We start from the raw sequence: 19931 nt of genomic DNA on the forward strand, positions 1-19931 counted from the left end.
CTCCAAATTTTTTTTCAGAAGGTATGAGGATAATAAGATGACACCCCCTCCCTCCTCCGGAAACTCCTGTAGGGATTGGGTACTTGTAGTGTCATAACCAGCATGTTGCACACATCTCTGTTTATCCGTGTTTTCTCTCGTTCTGGTTTAATAATGTGTAAAGCCCTCGCTGCGTTTTACACATTAGCCGAGCATGTAACATCATGGGTAGGCGGTTATCGTCAATGGGTGTATAAAAGATCATGGGTAGCGGTTAGGAGCAATGGAGCTAGAAAAAAATCATGGGTAGCGAGCGGTTAGGGTAAATGGGGCTAGAAAAGATCAAGGGTAGCGTTTAGGGTTAACGGGTGTAGAAAGGATCATGGGTAGGGGTTAGAGTCAATGGGGCTAGAAAAGATTATGGGTAGCGGTTATCGTCAATGGGGGTAGCAAAGATCATGGGTAGCGGTTAGGTTCAATGGGGGTAGAAAAGATCATGGGTAGCGGTTAGGGTCAATGGGGCTGGAAAAAATCACGAGTAGCGAGCGGTTAGGGTAAATGGGGCTAGAAAAGATCGTGGGTAGCGTTTAGGGTTAATGGGTGTAGAAAGGATCATGGTTAGGGGTTAGGGTCAATGGGGCTAGAAAAGATTATGGGTAGCGGTTATCGTCAATGGGGGTAGCAAAGATCATGGGTAGCGGTTAGGTTCAATGGGGGTAGAAAAGATCATGGGTAGCGGTTAGGGTCAATGGGGCTGGAAAAAATCACGAGTAGCGAGCGGTTAGGGTAAATGGGGCTAGAAAAGATCGTGGGTAGCGTTTAGGGTTAATGGGTGTAGAAAGGATCATGGTTAGGGGTTAGGGTCAATGGGGCTAGAAAAGATTATGGGTAGTGGTTATCATCAATGGGGGTAGAAAAGATCATGGGTAGCGGTTAGGGTCAATGGGGGTAGAAAAGATCATGGGTAGCGGTTAGGGTCAATGGGGCTAGAAGAAATCATGGGTAGCGAGCGGTTAAGGTAAATGGGGCTAGAAAAGATCATGGGTAGCGTTTAGGGTTAATGGGGGTAGAAAATATCATGGGTAGCAGTTAGGGTCAATGGGGCTAGAAAAGATCATGGGTAGAAATAAGACTTTTTTTTTAGTTGGTGGTGATCGTGGTCGGAGGGCCATACCCTTGTCATAGCATCAGTATACTAAAAGCAGGTCATGATAACTATTCGGTCGCAATGCCAATCTTGCGATGGGTTGCCATTCCACCACATGGTGCAGAACTTTCCACCGTGGCCGAGCAATGGGGGTAAAAAATGTCACATGAAACACACTTTCCAAGTGGACAGGTTTTAACTTCAAGGACTTTCCCAACATCATCCAAACCGCACGTTCCGCTTGCGAAATGGGTTTTGTAACTTCCGTCCGACCTTTGTTCATGGAATGCCACATTTGCACGTGCGGTGCCATATAAAACTGGGCTGATCCCATAATGCGGCCTTGGCATGGCACGCCAGGTTCAATGACACTCGTGACCTTTCCCCAGGGAGCTATCGGTATCAGTTCGAATGGCACATGAAAGCAAGACCTGAGTCGAATACAACAACAACCCTATGGTACAATCATATTCTAGTAGGGTTCAGAAACCTACAACCTGACATTTAATGGATCACCTACCTTGACCTGTACCTCTGCCTTTGTCTCTCTGTCAACTGCAGCGGCCTCGGACAAGATCCAAACGCTTATCTTGGACATGTTCCAAAGTGCTGGACGCTTAGAAAGTTCATTGTGCGTAACGCACTCGGTGGAGAGCACACTTCTGCGAAGCTGAACAGTTTAAGTTTTGTATCCCACTGATAGGTCGGATCTGGATTCGGACCTGAACCAAAATCGAATCAGCATGTTCTTGACACCTAACCAAACCTCTCCACCAAATTTTGTCCGAATCTGTCCATAACTTTTTGAGTTAGCCTGCTATAGATCGTTTTTGGCCTTATCTCTTAATGGTGAAGAATCAATCACCTAAAAATTTCCAGATCTGGATCTTCACCAAAATCTAATCATTTCGTCCTTGTCACAAACCCAACCTCTCCGCCAAATTTTGTCCGAATCTGTCCATAACTTTTTGAGATATCGTGTCACAAACGAACAAACATAGAGACAGACAGGGGTGAAAATATAACATCCATCCACTTTCGTTGGTGGAGGTAACAAATCTCCACGAGGTACTACAATATATTGTGATATTTTATATTCAAGGTGTAGTAACATATTTAAAACTAGCAGAGGTACCCGGCTTTGCACGGGAGTGGGAGGAGGAGGGGAGGGGGAAGAGGAGGGGAGGGGAACGGTGGGGAGGGGGGAGGGGGAAGCGGGGGAGGAGGAGGGGAGGGGGAAGAGGAGGGGAGGGGAATGGGGGGGGAGGGGGAAGGGGGGGGGAGGGGGGAGGGGAAGGGGGGAGGGAAGGGTGCGGGGGTGCCCAGGGGAAGAAGGGCCCCTCCCCTCCCCCTCCCCCCCTTTCCCCTCCCCCCTCCCCTCCCCCTTCCCCCTCCCCCTCCCCCTTCCCCCTCCCCCTCCCCCCTCCCATCCCCTTCCCCCTCGTTCCCCTCCCCTTCTCTTCCCCCTCCCCTCCTCCTCCCCCTTCACACCAGGGGGGTTGACTCAGCCTGTCATCCCACCGAGGTCGGAAGTCGGAACTCATTGTCGTCAAATAAATGTAGCCTGTATGTTTCACTCTTTGTCACATGCCGTTGGTCCCATGTCAATCGGATGAAGTTGAAAAATTAACGTTACGAAGGTTCTCTGGGACGTACTGATTCCGAATAATGAAGTTGAAAAATTAACGTTCCGAAATACGCTAATTACGCTAACAGAAGCGCTGGAGGGAGCACTGCGCTCCCTCCCTTAGATTCCCTCCCTCTTCTGCTAGCGCTAATTACGCGTAACACACTAATTTTAAAACCCGAAGTTTTTTTAATTTTAAGGTGTGCTGTAGTCAGAAGCGCTAGAAGCGCTGCGCTCCCTCCCTTCGAATCCCTCTCTCTTCTGCTAGTGCTAATAATACGCTAATTTTAAAACCCGAAATTTTTTAAATGTTTATGTCTCCGTGACATTCCTGGGACCATCCCGAGTCGAACAGTACTTTCCGCTCGCAAATCCGTCCACGGGTTCTCGAGATCTTAGAGATCATACATAGATCAGGATACAGACACAGAGGCCAACTCTACTTTATATATATAGAAGATAGACGGCAGACTCTTGGTTTTTAGAAGCTAATTAGCTGCATTATGATCGGATGTCATAACGCCTAACGGCGGCATAATTTTTTTGTTTCAAGCCAAATAAACATGAAAACAATAAGAAAATGACAAAACAATAACTTTAATAAAACACTCAACGGGATCTGTCCCAAAAATTGTGCGGGAAAGGACGTGATAAAAGCGAAAAATAAATGTCAGAGGGGTGATTCGAACCCCGGACTCTGAAAAGATAAGGCGTCATGCTAACAGCTCGACCACTTCGACCCGTCATTTCCGGAAAGCTATTTGTGAGAGTGACTTGAAACGAAAGATTATTTTACGCGCTGCTGAAAGGTATTTATGCGTTATTATTTATTCGCTAGCAAGTGATTATAAATGTTTATGTCTCCGTGACATTCCTGGGACCATCCCGAGTCGAACAGTACTTTCCGCTCGCAAATCCGTCCACGGGTTCTCGAGATCTTAGAGATTGTAGACCCGAAGTTTTTTTAATTTTAAGGTGTGCTGTAGTCAGAAGCGCTAGAAGCGCTGCGCTCCCTCCCTTCGAATCCCTCTCTCTTCTGCTAGTGCTAATAATACGCTAATTTTAAAACCCGAAATTTTTTAAATGTTTATGTCTCCGTGACATTCCTGGGACCATCCCGAGTCGAACAGTACTTTCCGCTCGCAAATCCGTCCATGGGTTCTCGAGATCTTAGAGATCATACATAGATCAGGATACAGACACAGAGGCCAACTCTACTTTATATATATAGATGTCAAACGGAAAGCGTCACCAAAAGACCGATCTAAGCAATGGTGTCACAGATGTTGGGAATTGTTTTTTAATCTCAATAGCTGTTAAAAGTGGCAGGTTAGAATGTTTTTTTATTTGTTTGTACCGAGTTTCGAAGAAGATGAAGTGACGAAAGGTGAAAGGGCTACGTACTGATATTGGGGCAACAGGTGGACACAACAAGGAAGGTACTCGTTGAATCGGAAAGGGGAGAGAGAGACTGGGAAGAAACAGTAATCTGTCAGAATGATGGTTGGGTAGGTGGTTAGGAGCAATGGTGCTAGAAAGGATCATGGGTATTGATGAGGGTTAATTGGGCTAGAAAAGATCATAGCTAGCTGTTAGGAGCAATGGGGCTAGAAAAGATCATAGGTAGCTGTTAGGAGCAATGGGGCTAGAAAAGATCATGGGTAGCTGTTAGGAGCAATGGTGCGAGAAAGGATCATGGGTAGGCGATTATCGTCAATGGGGCTAGAAAAGATCATGGGTAGCAGTTAGGAGCAATGGTGCTAGAAAGGATCATGGGTAGGCGATTATCGTCAATGGGGCTAGAAAAGATCATGGGTAGCAGTTCGGAGCAATGGTGCTAGAAAGGATCATGGGTATTTATTAGGGTTAATTAGGCTAGAAAAGATCATGGGTAGGTGGTTAGGGTCAATGGGGCTACAAAGGATCATGGGTAGCGGTTAGGGTCAATGGGGCTACAAAAGATCATGGGTCGGCGGTTATCGTCAAAGGGGGTAGAAAGATTACAGATGTGGGTGTGGTCCAGCAGCTGTCCGACCAATGAGTGCACATTTCAAAAATTGACGCCAAACAAGAACTCCAACAACAACAACAGCAACGTGAAGCTCTTGTCGACCTGTGACATTTTGCAGGTAAAAAGAGAACCTGACTGCCTCAAAAATGATCTACATGGGAGGTAGGTAATCTACCTGCCTCACCAAGCTGGCTTTCCAGCTTCCTCACCGGGCGATCTAGCTCTACCTGCGTTGATGGTGCCCTCTCTGACCCCCACCACATTAAATTTGGTGTCTCTCAATGTTCTATCATCCCACCCTCCTCCTTTCTTATTTTCATCAATGACCTCACAGCTACGAACAACCCTGTCCATTATTTTGCCGACAACTCCATCTTTCACTCGTCCAGCATTTATAAATCCAAGTACACCTCCTCCCAGTCTCTTACTGCCGATAACCTCTCAACTGTCACCTCCATCAGTTGTGATCTCAATCTAATCCTCCAATGGGGCTCCGCCAACCTTGTCTCCTTCAATCAGTCCAAGACTCCAATCTTCCTTATATCATGGGTGGACATCTCTCTGACCATTCTCAGAGAGCCTCCTCAGCGTCGACGAGTCTGGCATTTCACTCAGGCCAACTGGCACGGTCTTCAAGCAGCCATCAATCATCTGGACTGGTCTCCCATCTCCACCGCCTCTGACATCACCTCATCCTGGGAATTCTTTCAAAGTAAATTGCTCTCTCTCATGCACAGATTTATCCCATCGCGTCTTCAGTTGTCATACCCTTCCTGCCGTCCATGGTACACGGAATCTTGTGGTGAGGCTGTTGCCCTGAAACAACTTGCTTTCGTCTCCTGGAAAGCAAATCCAACGGAAGGAAATCTCATTTCCTTTCACAAAGCCCGAAACAAGTGTGTGTCCACCCTCAGGAGAGCCAGGAAACAATATCTCACCGTTCTCAAGACCGAACTCTCTTATCTGTCTCCCTCTTCCAAATCCTGGTGGCATCTGGTCAAATCTGTTTCTGGTGTATGTTCCCCCTCCATCCCCTCCCTCACCTCAAACGGCTTAACGGCTGACTCCGCACGTGAAAAGGCTGAATGCCTCAACTCAGTGTTTGCCTCTAAATCTTGTGTCCCAAACCCATCCCTCTCTGTACCCACCGTACCCAGTCGTACCCAGCTGCTCCTGGACTCTGTGTCCTTTCCTCCTGACAAGGTGGAAAAGTTTCTGTCAACCCTCGACTCTGATTCTGCAACTGGTCCTGACGGCATCAGCCCACGGGTCCTAAAATCATGTTCTTCCGCTCTTTCACTCCTTCTTTCTGTTCTCTTCACCCTCTCTTTTGCTCAAGATCATCTGCCATCTGCTTGGAAATCAGCCAACATCACCGCTTTGCACAAAAAAGGTGCAAAAACAGATCCTAGCAACTACAGACCAATCTGCCTTCTCCCAATTACCAGCAAAGTCATGGAATCCATCATTGCTTCAGATATGAAATCTTTCCTCTTCTCCAATGGCTTGATCTCTGATAATCAATTTGGTTTCAGACCTGGTCACTCTACTCTGGACATGCTGCTTCTGCTTTCTCAACAATGGATGGAGGTCCTCAACGCCAAACAGGAAATTAGAGCTGTCTCCCTTGACATTTCACGTGCCTTCGATACGGTCTGGCACCCTGCTCTGCTCACCAAACTCTCCTCCTTTGGTATCCATGGAAATCTCCACGCATGGCTGGTGGACCTCCTCTCTGGTCGTAGTCAACGTGTGGCCCTGAATGGGTTTCTCTCATCTCCTCTTCCTGTTCAGGCTGGAGTTCCCCAAGGTAGTGTTCTGGGCCCTGTGCTTTTTCTGGTCTTCATCAATGATCTCTCTGACTCTCTTGAAAATCCTCTCTATCTCTTTGCTGACGACTCTACTCTCTCTCTCGCTCCATTCCTCATCCCTCAGATCGGCAGTCTGCAGCCTCCTCACTCTCTGCAGACCTGGACAAAATCACAGACTGGGCAAACAAATGGAACATGTCTTTCAATCCTGATAAATCTCACACTCTTACGATGTCTCTCCGAAAAGACCGACTGGACAACCCTCCCATCCACTTTCTGAATAATCCTCTCCAAGAAGTTCTGTCACTCAAGCTTTTGAGTCTCACTATTTGCCATGATCTTTCCTGGGAAAACCACATTTCAAATCTGGCCTCCAAAGCCAGTCGCCGACTGGGCATCCTCCGTCGTGCGAAGTCCTTCCTTGGCACACCTGAGCTCCTCACCACATACACGGCTTTCATCCGCAGCTCTATGGAATACTGCTCTCCCCTCTGGTCTGGTGCTCCTGCCTCACACCTAGCTCATCTTCACACTGTTGAAACCAAAGCGTTCAGAATCATTGGAATCTCCCACGATGAAGCTAACTCCAAGGGCCTTTCACTCACTCACCGCAGGCAGGTTGGTGGTCTTTCCGTCTTCTACCGACTCCTCTCTGGCCTTGCCCCCCCCCCCACCTCTCTCTGGGCTCTGTCCCCCAAATATTCCTACAGGTCGCACAAGATCTGCCTGCAACCCTCTTATGGTTAAACTGCCAAAATCAAGACTTTCTGCTCACCTTCACTCCTTCATGCCTCTTTTCTCCCGCCTCTGGAACAAACTCCCTCACTCTCTTCAATCCCACTCCACCCTCCAGGTCTTTAAAACAGCTGTTCACCACCATCTCTTATCCTCCCCCATCCAAAACCTTGATCTTTTCTACCCCCGCTAATTTCGGTCCCCTTGTGTTTTATGCCTCTCCCCCCACCCCCCCCCCGCCTTCCCATGCCTCCTCCCCCCAAGCCTTTTCCCTCCCACACTTCTCCCTGCTCTCAAATGTTGTGGTTGTGTGCTTCCCCTTCTCTCCCCATCTTGTCTTCCGCTCCCTCTTTTTGTATATTTTGTTTGTCTGGTTGATTTGTTTGTGAAATAAATGTTAGCTCTTTCACGAGCCTCGATTCAGTATACAAAAAAAATAAAAATAAATCCAAGTAAGATCAACACACCTCCTCTTCTCATCTGCAGATCTCAACTCCGGAAGTCCTCCTCTATTAATATACCCGATGTCACCATCTCCAGCAATCTCTCCTGGAAGCCCCACATCCTTAATCTGCCTCCAGGTTTCCTCTTCAGAGCTCTCATCAGCTTCTCAACCTCTACAAATCTCAAGTCAAACTGGTGATGGAATACTGCTCCCATGTCTGGGGCGGCGCTCCTCCATCAGTCATTGGTATTCTGGATACCGATGCCAAGACTGTCCGACTGATGAACAATCCTACCTTGTCGAACCATCTCAAATCTTTGGCCCAACATCGAGCATCTTCCCTGTGCCTCTTCTACCGCTACTACCACAGTCAGTGCTCCGTCCATTCGTAACACCTGTCTAGCTTCTACTCGTTACCCTTTCTGCCTTACCTTCCCTTCATACAAATTACCATGCCTCCTCCTTTTCCCCCCAAATAGCCTCTCCTTGGATCAGCCTCCCCAGTGGAGTATAATCAACTTCTACCAACTTGTTTCCATCAAGTTCCATCAAAAAGGTACACTTCATAATCGACCCTTACCACCCTCAGGGAAGTAGGTAAAACCTATGATGGACCCCAATAACTTTCAAAATGGCAGCCCATTCGCATTCCCCTAACAGAACATAAAAGTCACAGTGTTTGCTGAAGATGTGTATTCTAAGATGCCAGGTGACACAATAAAAAAACAGGTAAAAGATCAAAGTACTCTGACTTCAAATGATAAAGATAACTACTGAGTGCAGGTGAGTCATTGCACCAAGCCTCAGCAAAGGACTTCTGTGACTCACTGGGATTGACACAATCTGTCAATTTCCCGACCCGGATCTCAGCCAATGGAGTATCTTCTCTTCTAGACTTGGTTATGACAAACTTCCCTGCTAATGTCTGCTGCTCTTCTTCTGCTCCAATCGGTTCTTCTGATCATGTGCTTGTCAAAGTGGACATCTCTCTGGCCATTCTCAGAGAGCCTCCTCAGCGTCGACGAGTCTGGCATTTCACTCAGGCCGACTGGGACGGTCTTCAAGCAGCCATCAATCGTCTGGATTGGTCTCCCATCTCCACTGCCTCTGACATCAATTCTTCCTGGGAATTCTTCCAAAGCAAACTGATCTCTCTCATGCACAGATTTATCCCATCTCGCCTTCAGTTGTCTTACCCTTCCTCCCGTCCATGGTACACTGAATCTTGTGGTGAGGCAGTTGCCCTGAAACAACTTGCCTTTGCCTCTTGGAAAGCTAATCCAACTGAAGGCAATCTCAGTTCCTTACACCAAGCTCGGAACAAGTGTGTGTCTACCCTCAGGAGTGCCAGGAAGCACTATCTCTCCTCACTCAAGAATGAACTCTCAAACCTGTCTCCTTCCTCCAAATCCTGGTGGCGTCTGGTCAAATCCGTTTCTGGTGTTTGTTCCCCCTCCATCCCCTCCCTTACCTCAAATGGCCACACAGTTGACATCGCACGTGACAAAGCCGAATGCCTCAACTCTGTGTTCGCCTCAAAATCCTTAGTCCCAAACCCATCTCTCTCTGTTCCCACCTTTCCCAGTCGAACCCAACTGCTCCTGGACTCTGTGTCCTTCTCTCCTGACAAGGTGGAGGAGTTTTTGTCAAACCTCGACTCTGATTCTGCAACTGGACCAGACGGCATCAGCCCACGGGTCCTAAAATCCTGCTCTGCCGCTCTATCTCACCCTCTCTCTGTTCTTTTCACCCTATCTTTTGCTCAAGGTCATCTGCCAGCATCCTGGAAATCAGCTAACATTACCGCTTTACACAAAAAAGGTGCAAAAACAGATCCTTGCAACTACAGACCAATCAGCCTGCTCCCAATTATCAGCAAAGTCATGGAATCCATCATTGCTTCGGATATGAAATCTTTCCTCTTCTCCAATGGCTTGATCTCTGATCATCAATTTGGTTTCAGACCAGGTCACTCTACTCTGGACATGCTGCTTCTGCTGTCTCAACAATGGATGGAGGTCCTCAATGCCAAACAGGAAATCAGAGCTGTCTCCCTTGACATATCATGGGCCTTTGATACGGTCTGGCACCCAGCTCTTCTCACCAAACTCTCCTCCTATGGTATCCATGGAAATCTCCATGCATGGCTTGCGGACTTCCTCTCTGGTCGTAGTCAACGTGTGGCCCTGAATGGATTTCTCTCATCTCCCCTTCCTGTTCAGGCCGGAGTTCCCCAAGGAAGTGTGCTGGGCCCTGTGCTTTTTCTGGTCTTTATCAATGATCTCTCCGACTCTCTGGAGAATCCTCTTTATCTCTTTGCTGATGACTCCACTCTCTGCCGCTCCATTCCTCTTCCCTCAGATCGGCAGTCTGCAGCCTCCTCACTCTCTGAAGACCTGGACATAATCACAGACTGGTCAAACAAGTGGAACATGTCTTTCAATCCTGACAAATCTCACTCTCTTACTATGTCTCTCCGAAAAGATCGACTGGACAACCCTCCCATCTACTTTCTCAACAATCCTCTCCAAGAAGTTCTGTCGCTCAAGCTTTTGGGTCTCACTATCTGCCATGATCTTTCTTGGGAAAACCACATTTCCAAGCTGGCCTCCAAAGCCAGTCGCCGACTGGGCATCCTCCGTCGTGCGAAGTCCTTCCTCGGCACACCTGAGCTCCTCACCACATACAAGGATTTCATCCGCAGCTCAATGGAATACTGTTCTCCCCTATGGGCTGGTGCTCCTGCCTCACACCTGGCTCGGCTTCACGCTGTTGAATCCAAAGCTTTCAAAATCATTGGAATCTCCCGCGATGAAGCTATCTCTGAGGGCCTTTCACTCACTCACCGCAGGCAGGTAGGTGGTCTTTCTGTCTTCTACCGACTCCTCTCCGGCCTTGCTCCCCCAGCTCTCTCTGTGCTCTGTCCCCCAAATATTCCTACAGGTCGCACAAGATCTGCCAGCAACCCTCTGATGGTTAAACTTCCGAAATCTCGGCTCTCTGCTCACCTTCACTCTTTCATTCCTCTTTTCTCCCGCCTCTGGAACAAACTCCCACACTCCCTTCAATCCCTCTCCTCCCTCCAGGTCTTTAAAACAGCTGTTCACCACCATCTCTTATCTTCCCCCATCCAAAACCTTGATCTTTTCTACCCCCACTAATTCACCCCAGATCCACCTTGTTTGAAATTCCAACTTCTTTCCTGGAAATCCTGGCAGTGTCCATATGTTTATACCTCTCCCACCCCCCCCCCCCTTCACATGCCTCCCCCCCAAAGCCCTCTCCCTCCCACAGATCTCTCGATGTCTCCATGTCTCTCGGTCCCTGCTCTCAAATGTTGTGTTTGTGTCCTTCCCCCTCCCCATCTTGTCTACCGCTCCCGATGTTATTTGTTTTATGTGTCTGTTTGTCTTTCTGTGTGATTAATGTTCGCTCTTTCACGAGCCTCGATCTTGTATACAAAAAAAAAAAAAAAAAAAAGCCATAAAATGTCAGGTGCCAATTATTTACCATGTGTGGCAACGCGTCCAGCAGGTGTTCCACAGATGTCCATGAAGAAGGCAATGTGCACGTTATCCTATGAGAGGTTAAATAACAAACTTTCTCACTTGAAAGTTTTCATCTTGGTGTAGATGTAGTAGATTAATTAATTAATTTTCATTGCGCACAGTCACCAACCTGGGGCAACTTGTCCGGGTATTCCCGGGCATTCGATTTCCAATTGAAATGGAAAAAGAAAGCAAATGGGCCTTTTTGGATCTGGACGTTTCTGTACACCGCCTTTGAGGCTCGGTTTGCAAGCCACCGTCTACAATTCCAATAGAAGAGACGTAATTACACTTTAACGGAAAATGTTTTTCGAGTTTGTTTTACCCTCAAAAATAGTCCGTAGTGAACACACATTCGTGTTAAAAGATTGGCCTTTAAAACCCACCCTTATGAAGGGGGACAGACAAACACACAAACTGACTGTGTTTTTTTATGGTGTAAAACTCTCTATTACGTCATTGGTCAGAACGGACTACATACCTCCGCGAATTACTCTCTCACGTTTAGCGTTGCACTACTTCCGGTATCAGTTGTTCGTGCATATCTGTTATGAGTGGAAGTTCTCTCGTGTTATCCGTTCAACATTTTCTCCTATATCCCTGTACGTACTTTACTTTACCCATCGACATGGCTTCAAAACGGGTCTCAGTGACTCACCACCTTCCCACACTGTCAGTAGACACACCAGTAGATTGCTACCGTCGCCAGAGGAGAGGATATTGCATTTGGGTCCATTTGTTCGTCTGTCTGTTTCTCTGTTTGTCTGCGCAGGGACGTGAAATTCACTGCACGTGAAAGGTAGGTATGCATTGTGTGGGTATTAAATATGATGTTATATATCGTTTTTGGCCTATCTCTCAACAGTGAAGAATCACTTAAAAGATTATACGAGACTGATCCGAATCCGGATCTTCACTAAAATCTAATCATTTCGTCCTTGTCACATACGCTACATTTCTGCCAAAGTTCGTCCGAATCCGTCCACAACGTTTTGAGATATCTTGTTCACAAACGGACAAACGGACAGACAGACATGTGGTGAAAACATAACCTCCATCCACCTTTGGTGACAGAGGTAATAAACACCAAAGACTTACATCATCCAATATTCCAAAGTCCATACAAGGCCATCCTGATTGCAGATGTACTTATAGAACAGTATTATACAGATATGGGCCCAGCTCTATTCAGATATAGGCCCTGCACTATTCAGATATAGGCCCTGCACTATTCAGATATAGGCCCTGCTCTATTCAGATATAGGCCCTGCTCTATTCAGATATAGGCCCTGCTCTATTCAGATATAGGTCCAGCTATATTCAGATATGGGAACCATTTTTGTTGCGCGGACGGACGTTATTCAAATGTGGGTCACCATAATGACATTATCAAGGTTGATGACAATATCAAAGCAAATGGACAAGACATCTCAATTTGTCTCGTCTGAGATAGACAGAGTGGTAAAAAGCAATAACTAATGAGCTTGGGCAAAGTTTTGTCACACTTCCATTCAAACAAGCCTCAATAAAAGTTTGTCAAGGCTGAAGAAAAGGCAATAAAACATGAAAATATCTTCGAATTGTTTGTCATTTCAACTTCTACTATGTCCACACCCATCATTCCACACCCACTATTTATTATTCTGACGAACTTTTTCCAATCTTATCTTTATTTCTCACCCTGACACCAAAGAGGTTTAGAAACACTGAAGTCAAGATCAAAACATCAGAAGATCCTTGACCATAAATACCATATACAAGCAACTTCTTGCAATTGCAGGGTAAAAAAAAAAAAAAAAAAACTTTTAATGGCGCATATTCAAATCCCTCTGGTTTATTATCATGTCAGTTTCCATGATAAAAGCAATAAATAAAAAAATGGGAAATTTTATATCCCCAGATTACGTTGAAGACTTGCTCGAGCGGTGGGTATATAAAGCGTCCGCCATAGTACGACAACAAGCAGACTTAGGACACACACAGGTCGACACAAGCACAAAGTATAATCATGGGCCACATCTACATGCTTGCGGTATTCCTCGTCTCCTCTTCTCTGCTTCTCATGCAACAGGTAATACATATACGACTTGTATTGCGCACCACGACAGACACGTCACGTATACACCCGTGACGTCATGTACGCTCATGGTAACACAATGTTCGTTATTTCTCTTTCCAGGTTGCTGTTGGTGATAGATCTGGTAAGGTTATCGATTTCTTTTCATTCCGGTAATCATTATTCGGTTGATGATGCTGTTCAGTAAATAATCTTGAACTGGCTGAGAAACAACATGGTGGAATATTTCGACATTTGACATGAACTTAGGTATATAACCGATATATACAGGTAATCGTCTCTGAGTTTCAATCCATTTTGTGTTTTAATTGACGTTAAATTAAGTATTTCTTCGTCGTTCCACTAACTTTGGTATCTCACTTGCCGCCATCTTGAATTTTCAGCCCATGCTTCGAAGTGAACAAAACGGCTGTAAAGAAACAATCTAATCCATCTTTTACGATTAGAAACACCTTCCGGGTCAAATTCGAACCACTCTCATGTTTGCGTTATTAGTTATAATGATACAGTAATATGATTTCCCTTTTTTCTTTTTTTCTTTTGGGGATACAAGGTGGAGGCTCATGTAAGAGCTAACATTAATCACAAAAAAAAAAAAACTGACACATAAAACATATGATAAAGGGAACGGGAGACGAGATAGGGAGAGATGGGGAAGCACACAAGTACAACAGGAGAGAACAGGGACATCGGGAGATCTGTGGGAGGGAGAGGGCTTGGGGGGAGAAGGAATGGGAAGGGGGGAGGGAGGCAGAGTTATAAAACACATGGACACTGACTGCTAGGACTTCCAGGAAAGAAGTCTGTATTTCATAAAAGTGTATCTGGGGTGAATTAACGGGGGTAGAAAAGATGAAGGTTTTGGATGGGGGAAGATAAGATATGGTGGTGAACAGCTGTTTTAAAGACCTGGAGGGGGGAGTGGGATTGAAGGGGGTGAGGGAGTTTGTTCCAGAGGCGGGAGAAAAGAGGAATGAAGGAGTGAAGGTGAGCAGAGAGTCTTGATTTTGGCAGTTTAACCACAAGAGGGTTGCAGGCAGCTCTTGTGCGACCTGTAGGAATATTTGGGTGACAAAGCCCAGAGAGAGCTGGAGGAGCAAGGCCGGAGAGGAGTCGGTAGAAGACAGAAAGACCACCAACCTGCCTGCGGTGAGTCAGTGAAAGGCCCTTGGAGTTAGCTTCATCACGGGAGATTCCAATGATTCTGAAAGCTTTGGTTTCAACAGCGTGAAGCCGAGCGAGGTGTGAGGCAGGAGCACCGGCCCAGAGGGGAGAGCAGTATTCCATTGAGCTTCTTACAAGGAATTTCAACATAAGAGGAGGCCATTAGGCCCTTTAAGGCCTGCGCTATGGTTGCCACATATGGTTGCTTGTCCATGCTTTGTCCTCGGCTCAGAGTGAATACTATAACGATTAAGCGGCCCAGTCCATTTGGACTTCAGTGGTCAACCAAGTTGACCGTTGAAATCCAGGTACAATCCATGTGAGGAAGTTAGATTTTAACAAAAAGCTGCTTCCTGGGCAATTAGTTACACCTGGGGGGATGAGGGGGCTTGCCACTGGCTCCCCAGTGGGGTCAGAACAGCACTCGGTAGAGAGCAACCTCCGCCAGGCTGAAATGTTTACGCTTTGTATCTCACGGATCCGGTTCCAGATTTGACCCAAAATCGAATTGGCTTGTTCTTGTCGCCAAACCAACTCGTCCACGTGGATTTATCATAATTCCTCCATAACATTTTGAGATATCGTGCTATATATCGGTTTTAGCTCTATCATTCAATGGTGAAGAATCACTTCAAAAATTATCTGATCCGGATCTTCACCAAAATTGAAGGGATTCTTCCTTGTCACACATGCAACCTGTCCACCAAGTTTCGTTCAAATCCGTCCATACATATTTGAGATATCCTGCTATATGTTGGTTTTAGCCCTATCTCCCAATGGTGAAGAATCATGAAAAAAAATAAATTCTCATATCCGAATGCATGTTCAGATCTTCACCAAATATGGAATAAATTCTTCCTTGTCCCATACTCAACCTGTCCACCAAATTTCGTCCGAATCCATCGACAACTTTTTGAGATATCCTGCGATGTGTTGGCTTTAGCCCCATCACTCAATGGTGAAGAATCATTAAAAAAATTAAATACTTCTCATATCTGGATGCATATTCAGATCTTCACCAAAATCGAATAATTTCTTCCTTGTCACATACTCAACCTGTCCACCAAATTTCGTCCGAATCCATCGACAACGTTTTGAGATATCCTGCGATGTGTTGGTTTTAGCCCCGTCACTCATTGGTGAAAATCATTAAAAAAATTAAATAATTCTCATATCTGGATGCATATTCAGATCTTCACCAAAATTGAACAAATCCTTCCTTGTCACAAACTCAACCTGTCCACCAAACTTCGTCCGAATCCATCGCCAACCTTTTGAGATATCCTGCTATGTGTTGGTTTTAGCCCCATCACTCAATGGTGAAGAATCATTAAAAAAAAAAAAATTCTCATATCTGGATGCATATTCAGATCTTCACCAAAATCGAATAACTTCTTCCTTGCCACATACTCCAGCTGTCCACCAAACTTTGTCCAAATACATCCACAACTTTTTGAGATATCCTGCTATGTGTTGGTTTTAGCCCTATCACTCAATGGTGAAGAATCATTAAAAAAATTAAATAATTCTCATATCTGGATGCATATTCAGATCTTCACCAAAATCGAATAAATTCTTCATTGTCGCATACTCCACCTGCCCACCAGATTTCGTCCAAATCCATCCACAACTTTTTTGAGATATCCTGCTATGTGTTGGTTTTAGCCCGATCACTCAATTGTGGTCATTTAAAAAAATAAATAATTCTCATATCTGGATGCATATTCAGATCTTCACCAAAATCGAATAAATTCTTCCTTGTCACATAGTCAACCTGTCCAACAAATTTCGTTCGAATCCATCCACAACCTTTTGAGATATCCTGCTATGTGTTGGTTTCAGCCTGATCACTCAATGGTGAAGAATCATTTAGAAATTAAATAATTATCATATCTGGATGCATATTCAGATCTTCCCCAAAATCGAATACATTCTTCCTTGCCACATATTCAACCTGTCCACCAAATGTCGGCCGAATCCATCCACAACTTCTTGAGATATCCTGCTATGTGTTGGTTTTAGCCCTATCACGCAATGGTGAAGAATCATTAAAGAAATTAAATAATTCTCATATCTGGATGCATATTTAGATCTTCACCAAAATCGAATAAATTCTTCCTTGTCACATACTCCACCTGTCCACCAAATATCGTCCGAATCCATCCACAACTTTTTGAGATATCCTGCTATGTGTTGGTTTTAGCCCCATCACTCAATGGTGAAGAATCGTTTAAAAAAAAAAAAAATTCTCATGTCTGGATGCATATTCAGATCTTCACCAAAATCGAATAAATTCTTCCTTGTCACATACTCCACCTGTCCACCAAATGTCGTCCGAATCCATCCACAACTCTTTGAGATATCCTGTTCACAAACAGACAGGAGTGCATCCTTCCACCTTTGGTAGCGGAGGTAAATATTGAATCAACGTGACCTTGGCAACAATTGCCTCCATATTATAGGGACCAAGTGTTACTGGTAAAAATATGATTGACGCATGCTTCAATATGTTGTTTATTTCTTTGAAAATGACCAATCAATTGTTGCGGGACAGGCGCATGATATTTGATTGGTCAGTTTCATGAAATAAACAGCAACAACCTGGTTAAATGGCGTCATTTTCTCAACTTGCGAGCATCTCAATGTTACGGGTGTCGACCACGGACTGAACCGATGCTGTTTTTGCTCTTCGCAGAGAGCTTCGACTGTACAACGAGACGCGATGGTTTCTACGTCGATCCAGAGGACAATCACTATTTCTGGAGGTGTTTTGGCGGGAACGCGTTCAACTTCACCTGCCCAGCCAACCTCGTGTTCAACGAAGCGATCGAGCGGTGCGACTGGGACAACACTGGATTCTGCAAAGGAAAAGCTGATGGAAACTATGTTTATCCCAATAACCCTCACCAATATTATTCCTGCTTTCAGGACGCCACACATATAATGTCTTGTCCAGGTAATCTTGTGTACGACCCACTTAAAGACCAGTGCGACTGGGCCACCCCTCAGGTATAACACCACCACCGGAGCTACGATCCCACTGCATAACGCAATTACTAGTGCAAGTCAGACAAGTATAGCATTACCCAAATGTTTTCCAAAAGTAAAGAAATAAAAACATTAATCACGTGATATCAATCCATTTTATTACAGGTTTTGGAACGTCTTGTAACGACAATTACAATAATGTAACCTACAAGGGGAATAATTAAACAAATCCGTTAAATCACCTTTGCGGATGATCGCTGCTTCTGCAAATGTTGAAATCATTTCCAATCAAATCCCCGAGGCAGCTAAGTTGAGGATCAATAAATAAATAAAAAATAAATAAGGATTCTTTAGTTATATAATTATTTATTTATTGGTCCTAAGGTATAAATAATTAAGGAGTCATCAAGAAATGGCAACGACAAGACAAATAAAGCAAATTTTTCAGTGTAGTACAGCGCAACTTTACAAACTCAGTGTATTTACATGGCGGACATATTTGTCAATCACCATATATTGGACTCCACGATCATTTGAACTTCACTTTTGGGAAAATAAATCGACTTCCCTTACCGTGACCGCAAACAAGTTAATGCGTCGTATGTTTCTTCTCAAATCATTGCCATGATCCTCGGAGGACCGGGAACGTAGTCGGAATGAGATAATCACGATGGTCCAAAAATTCCCTGATTGAGGAATACTTGTTGGCTTCTTGTGATGTAACTGGACGATCGAATTGCTTTGCTTTACACCATTAAATACGTCTCTCTGTAATGGGATGGCCTCGTCCCTGAGAGTGCTGTCAGGATCTGGTTAATGTTTAAAGGGCTTGCATTTTGTGGTCTGGAGTTATCAGTGAGATAACGTGATAACCTATCTCCTGTTCAACTGAGGGGGAGTGTTCTGTTCGTTGCTTTTGTGTGTTTATTTTTCTTGCTGTAATGGAAAAATAAAATAGCTGCTCCATCACCTTCTGAGTTGTGTTCATCTCACCGAAAGTGTTACCATGAATACAGTGGCAAATGTACTTGCACATCCCTGAGTATTCTGTGATATATACATACATATATATTACAATGAAATAAACAAGAAAGAGCAATCAGAGATTGCAAACCCTCGCCAGGATGTATTTTCAGTGATTTTTAAGGCTTTTGTGTTAAAACAAATATGGCGGCCGAACCACGTGACCGGTGACGTCATCATTATTATTTTTTTCTCCACCAATTTATGCCTACATGACGCTCAAAAAATTTCATCTTGATCGGATGAAGTTTTGTACTTGTCAAATTATGACGTCATAATGGAGGCACCTATGATGTCATCATTAACATATTTTATTCCCCCTGGAGAGTTCTTTACAATGAGCCATTTCTCAATTTTTTCTTTTCAGTGCTTTTGGAGATATAGAGGTGCAAAGCTTTTCAGTTTTTTCCAAGATGGCGGCCGAACCACGTGGCCGATGACGTCATCATTATTTTTTTCCTCCACCAGTTTATGCCGACATGGCGCCACTGAATTGAAAATATATAGAACGCTCATACTCCGTGAAAAGTGTAGCCGCCGTGTTGCCATCTTGGTTAGCACGACTTGACCGACTCGCTTCGCGGATCTCGTTTGTTTTCAACGTGTCCCAGATTTTAAATGCCAGACAACTGTTAAAATGCCATTTTGTGCAGCAATAAACTGCTCCAATCGGTTATGGAAGGGTTGTGGAAAGACGTTTCACAGCTGTTTCAAAGACGTTTAATTCATGTTGTCGTAACTGTGATATGTTTCCTATTGAAAAACAATCGCACAAAAGGTGAAAAAACGCAATCGCTTTTCGCTCTGAATTACGCGCAAACGCATGACGGAAATCACGATCGCCCAGCATCGAGTGCCAACCAAGATGGCGCCCGGTAGCTACATCTCCACTTGTGTGGTGTGAATGGCAATGGTCATTCTATATATTTTCAGTTCAGTGCATGGCGCTCAAGAAATTTCATCTTGATCGGATGAAGTTTTGTACTTGTCGAATTATGACGTCATAATGGAGGCACCTATGACATCATCATTAACATATTTTATTCCCCATGGAGAGTTCTTTACAATGAGCCATTTTCCAATTTTTCTATTCAGCGCTTTTGGAGATATAGAGGTGCAAATTTTTTCGGGTTTTCCAGGATGGTGGCCGAACCACGTGACCTTTGACGTCATAATTATCATTAAATTTTTTTACAGGTGGAGTTGCACCTATGGTGAAAATTTCCTGTCGATCCGACCAATCTGTTGCAGAGAAAATCAGATTTATTCTGCATGGACAAAACAAACAGACAGACAGACAAGACTCAAATGCAAGACATGGGGAAATTCACCGAAAGTGTTACCATGAATTCAGTGGCAAATGTGCTTGCACATCC

The 19931-nt window shown here is 44.8% G+C and overlaps 2 protein-coding genes across 3 annotated transcripts in view; one reads left to right on the plus strand and one right to left on the minus strand.

Moving 5' to 3' along the window:
• Window positions 1-18647, minus strand: part of LGALS3BP (galectin 3 binding protein) — a 79720-nt gene extending 61073 nt beyond the window's left edge. Inside the window, 1 exon segment of the mRNA XM_068117277.2 lies at window positions 18106-18647. The gene's annotated coding sequence lies outside the window, so the exon portion shown is untranslated.
• Window positions 3499-18501, plus strand: LOC137427653 (chitin-binding domain protein cbd-1). Of its 2 annotated transcripts, none has more exons than XM_078777939.1 (4): window positions 3499-3562; window positions 13204-13374; window positions 13483-13504; window positions 17240-18501. In XM_078777939.1, the coding sequence occupies exons 2-4, from the start codon at window positions 13312-13314 to the stop codon at window positions 17557-17559; spliced, it is 405 nt and encodes a 134-aa protein (XP_078634065.1). In that variant the 5' UTR covers window positions 3499-3562; window positions 13204-13311; the 3' UTR covers window positions 17560-18501. The 2 variants fall into 2 exon arrangements, with proteins under 2 accessions (XP_078634065.1, XP_078634064.1); XM_078777938.1 differs by lacking the exon at window positions 3499-3562 and adding an exon at window positions 13003-13084.
• Window positions 18648-19931: the final 1284 nt, after the last annotated feature.

This window comes from Myxine glutinosa, chromosome 5 (genome assembly GCF_964187855.1).
Source record: "Myxine glutinosa chromosome 5, kmMyxGlut1.1, whole genome shotgun sequence".
NCBI lineage: Eukaryota > Metazoa > Chordata > Myxini > Myxiniformes > Myxinidae > Myxine > Myxine glutinosa.

Excerpts from the sequence above, each read along its gene's own strand:
- LOC137427653 (XM_078777939.1), top strand. The coding sequence starts at position 13,312 with ATGGGCCACATCTACATGCTTGCGGTATTCCTCGTCTCCTCTTCTCTG. Across the intron at positions 13,375-13,482 it reads CTCTGCTTCTCATGCAACAG|GTTGCTGTTGGTGATAGATC; the intron begins GTAATACATATA and ends TTCTCTTTCCAG. Across the intron at positions 13,505-17,239 it reads TGCTGTTGGTGATAGATCTG|AGAGCTTCGACTGTACAACG; the intron begins GTAAGGTTATCG and ends TGCTCTTCGCAG.